Source organism: Zonotrichia leucophrys, chromosome 15 (genome assembly GCF_028769735.1).
Source record: "Zonotrichia leucophrys gambelii isolate GWCS_2022_RI chromosome 15, RI_Zleu_2.0, whole genome shotgun sequence".
NCBI lineage: Eukaryota > Metazoa > Chordata > Aves > Passeriformes > Passerellidae > Zonotrichia > Zonotrichia leucophrys.
In genome coordinates, this window is record NC_088185.1 from 579,716 (window position 1) to 583,812 (window position 4,097).

The following is a 4,097-nucleotide window of genomic DNA, read 5'->3' on the forward strand; positions in this document are numbered from 1 at the left end:
GCACAAAAGACAAAAAAGATCTTTTCTCTTCCTCAAAAGATGAATTTTGTATCAAAACTGCTTTATCTATGTGCACTTTAGACATGAAGATTATTGATAATAGCTGTAAGATCATTTCTGCCACTCAAGTTCCTCGTCACTGCTGGGAACACTTCAAAAGAGTACAAAAAGGCAAGAATTTATCTGTCGCACTGCACAGGTAAGTTGGAAAACCAAACCACTACCAAAGAACCTTTTGTTGGCAAATTCCCAGCCACAACATGACTGTCACAAGGATCCCCAGTCTCCCATTAGGATCTGTTCTCTGTGTGATGAGATCCCTGACAAAGGGATCTTCTCCAGAGCAGCTGGGTGAGAAAGGGAGGTTCTGTCCCTGCCTCACCAGCAGATCACCCAGCCTGGCATCGCCCGGAAAACTGCAGGGACAACTTCAGCTTCACACAAAAACACACGCCACCAAAACTCCTTGAAAATTATTCGCAGTTTGAGCTCCATCAGGTAACCTCCCTGAAGCAGATTCAAATCCTGCATCTGCATGTCCCGGTGTCCCCTAAGTCCTTGCACAAATGGTGATGCTTTCAGCGGTGTCAGGAAGGGGGGAATTCCCTGAAGGGTGCAGACTGAATTGTGTTCCAGCCGTGTGAAGCGAGGCAGCGATCTTTAACATGCTGAACGTAGCCTATGCAAATTTTAAAGGGCTGTTAACCGGGGATCACTGCTGTAATCTCAGCGCTTTGTAAACACGCTCCTGCCCTACACGCTGCAGCTTTTTACATCACTAAAGCCCATTCCGTTTTCTCTGTTGCAGAGGCTCACAGAAATCTGCACCTTCAAAATCCATTTATTTCACCTTGCAATTTCTTTCGAGTAAATTACTGTTCTCTCTATTTATACTTGCAGGCAAGTATAACAACAATTATTATATTCAAAGTGTGCTTTTACCAAATGATCCAGAAAACAAGTTTATTAACTGCAAAGCACATAGGAGAAAGTTTAGAACACACAAAATTATCAAACTAAAGAACATATTTTATTTTTAATAAAATAGTGGAGCATGAAAAATAATTGTATATTACAAATATATACAGCAGAGAACTGTGCACCCCCAGCACAGTAAAGAGCATCACTCTATACAAAGCTTCCCTTTGCAGAATCTAGTGCTTCTTGATCTATTCATAGTGAGAATTTGTTTAACAATAGAAAGAGTCAATAAGCCCTTTGGGTCTCTTTGAATTGATCCCCCCCTTTTTTTTTGCACAAATCAGTCCAAACGTGTATAACATTGGCTTGATTTCCATTAAAAAGCCACAAAATGTAACACTAAAGGGTTTCTGAGGACTAGACCTCTTAGTTCTTTTGTTAAGAGATTTCTTTTGTTGTCTTTATGTACAGCAAAATACTTGTTTCTCTTTTCATGTCATGGTAAGAAAAAAAAATGTATTGCACATTATTCTTATTCACAAAGTTTGTGTCTGGTGCAGGAAGTTTCTCTTTTGGTGAAAGAATATTGGTGAGCATTATAGATCGAGCCTGTTTTTAGGCACTCCAAGCCCAGTGGGCTGAGAGGAGCTGTGAAGGGTTTCAAAGTTAGCACGGAGGTTGTTTTCCCAGAGAGCATCCTCACCAGGACAGGCCTGCTCCTGTCCCTGCAGAGACAATGCTCACTTGGGCACTTCTGCAATCAAACCACTGCTCCCTAACACTTGGCCATACCTTGTTACTCAGAGAGCTGGAGAAAATCCAGCCCAGCTACATGAAGAAGTTAAATAAGTGTTGGTTGTTGTGTTTGGTTTTTGTTTTTATGTTGTTTTATTTTTTTTTTTATCTGAGGGATGGATGTGATTCTTAACTACAAATTAGTAACAGAACAGACTGTTTTAATTCACAATATTTCTTTCACATCAAACCTTTCCAGGAGTACATTTACCTTCAGTTTTTCACCAGGTCCTGAATTCAGCATGATACATTTTTGTGCCTTGAGATATTAAAATGTTCTGACAAAAAAAGCACCATTCATTTTTTAATTTCTGACTGCTACTGTGGACATTGGTAAGTCTGTGAGGTGAAATCCAGTCTTTTCTACAACCTGGTCACACACAGGTGGGCGGCTGTAATGTTGATTCATATTTTGCAAGGTGAGTTTTCTGTGGATGTTGAGGTTTTTTGTAGATCCCACCACTCGTAATAACACTTGCGGGTTTTCTCCTACTTCTCTTCTTTAATCTCCGACTACAAACATTTTGCCAGGATTGAAGGGTCTTGGAAGTCCAGATCCACATGCCACTAGTAATGCCCACAACTAACAACATAAAAATTTTGACCATAAAAATTTCTACTGCTGGGATAGAGTTATTCATCATGCAGTCTAAATTTTTAGTCTGATTGTTCATCTTGCATTTCTGTTGAGTTGCCACAATTTTCCAGTAATCCATGTTCAGTCTCTCATAAAAATAGCAAGCTATCACGCAAGTTGCAGGCACTGTGTACAAGACCGAGAAGACACCAATCCTGACCATAAGCTTCTCCAACTTGTCGGTGTTTTCTCCACCTGTTTTCATCACCCTCCTGATATGAAAAAGGGCCACAAAGCCAGAAAGAATAAAAGAAGTGCCAATGATTAGATAACAAGCCAAAGGAATGAGCACAAACCCCGTCAAGGCGTTCACATCCATGCTGCCAACGTAGCACAGCCCTGTCAGCTCGTCCCCAGCCACCCTCCTCATCACCAGGATCATGATGGTCTTCACGGCCGGGATGGCCCAGGCTGCCAGGTGGAAGTAGCTGCTGTTGGCTTCGATGGCCTCGTGCCCCCACTTCTTCCCAGCCGCCAGAAACCAGGTCAGGGTCAGGATCACCCACCACAAGGAGCTGGCCATGCCAAAGTAATAGAGAACCAGGAACACGATGGTGCAGCCGGTGCTCTCCAGCCCCTCCTGGATGACATAGAGCTGGCCGCTGTCCCTGTCGCAGGCAATGCTTTCAGCACCTGAGAAGAGGCGGATGATGTACCCCACCGAGTAGACGCAGTAGCACATGGACAGGAAGATAATGGGCCTCTCGGGGTACTTGAACCGCTGAGGATCGATGAGAAAAGTGAGCACAGTGAAAGCGCTGGAGAAGAAGCACAGGATGGACCAGATGGCAATCCAAATGACAGCAAACTGTTTGTCATCCCTGCTCCAGTAGACATCCACCCCTGGCGTGCAGAGCGGCGCGCAGGAAGCGCTCTTTTCCACATGGTGGAACTTGCCGGGGTTTTCGCAGGACGCTCTGCTCAGGCTGTCCTTGTGCTGCTGCAGATCGTGGCCGCTGCTGGGCCGCTGGGGACGAAACATGGGGGGCAGCATGCTGGAGCCCCGGGGCGGCTCATCCGACCCGTTGTTGGGGGCTTCCATGCACAGGTAATTGGGGTCGTTCTTTTTGGGCAGTTTGCTGCAGTCCAGCGAGTCCGGCCACTTAAAATTGAACTGCTCCATGATCGGGGAGCACTTCAGCCTCGCCTGCTCGCACATCACCCTGCAGGCTGGGATCGGCGTGGAAACCTGCTCCGTGCACATCGGGGCGTAGAGGGAGCACAGGAAAAATTTCAGATGGCTGTGGCACCCGTACTCCACCAAGGGGGCAAACTCGTGCAGCTGAATGGCAGCTTCCCTTTGGTTTTCGTGCCCCATCAGGTTGGGCATCCTGGTCATGTTGTAGCCGATATCCTTGCACATGGGGATCTCGATGGGCTGGCAGCGGCCGTCGCCGGGCCGCTCGATGTCCATGGAGCTGATGGCCGCGCAGCAGCCGCTGAGCCAGCAGAGCAGCAGCGCGGTGCTGCCGGCCGCCGGCCCCATGCTGGCGGCTGCGGGGCGGCCGGAGCGCGGCCCGGGGGCCCCGGGGCTCAGAGCAGCGGCCGGCCGGGCCCTGCCCGCCGCAGCACCGGCCCCGAGCGCGGCGGGGCCGCGGCGCGGGCGGAGCGGGGCGGCATCGCCCGGGCCCGCCGGGGAGCGGCGGAAGGGAAAGCGCCCCCGCTCCGCAGAAGCGCCCAACTTACTGCGGGCAGCGCGGCAACTTTCCGCTCCCCGGGCTTCCACTTTCGCGATCCGCCGGCC

The 4,097-nt window shown here is 48.8% G+C and overlaps 1 protein-coding gene across 1 annotated transcript; it reads right to left on the reverse strand.

Moving 5' to 3' along the window:
* Nucleotides 1-1,012: 1,012 nt before the first annotated feature.
* Nucleotides 1,013-3,855, reverse strand: FZD10 (frizzled class receptor 10). The gene has a single exon (XM_064727078.1). The coding sequence runs from the start codon at nt 3,837-3,839 to the stop codon at nt 2,091-2,093; it is 1,749 nt and encodes a 582-aa protein (XP_064583148.1). The 5' UTR covers nt 3,840-3,855; the 3' UTR covers nt 1,013-2,090.
* Between the last annotated feature and the right edge of the window lie 242 nt (nt 3,856-4,097).

Bases quoted from the DNA above. Each gene is read 5' to 3' on its own strand.
- FZD10 (XM_064727078.1), bottom strand. From the start codon at position 3,839: ATGGGGCCGGCGGCCGGCAGCACCGCGCTGCTGCTCTGCTGGCTCAGC.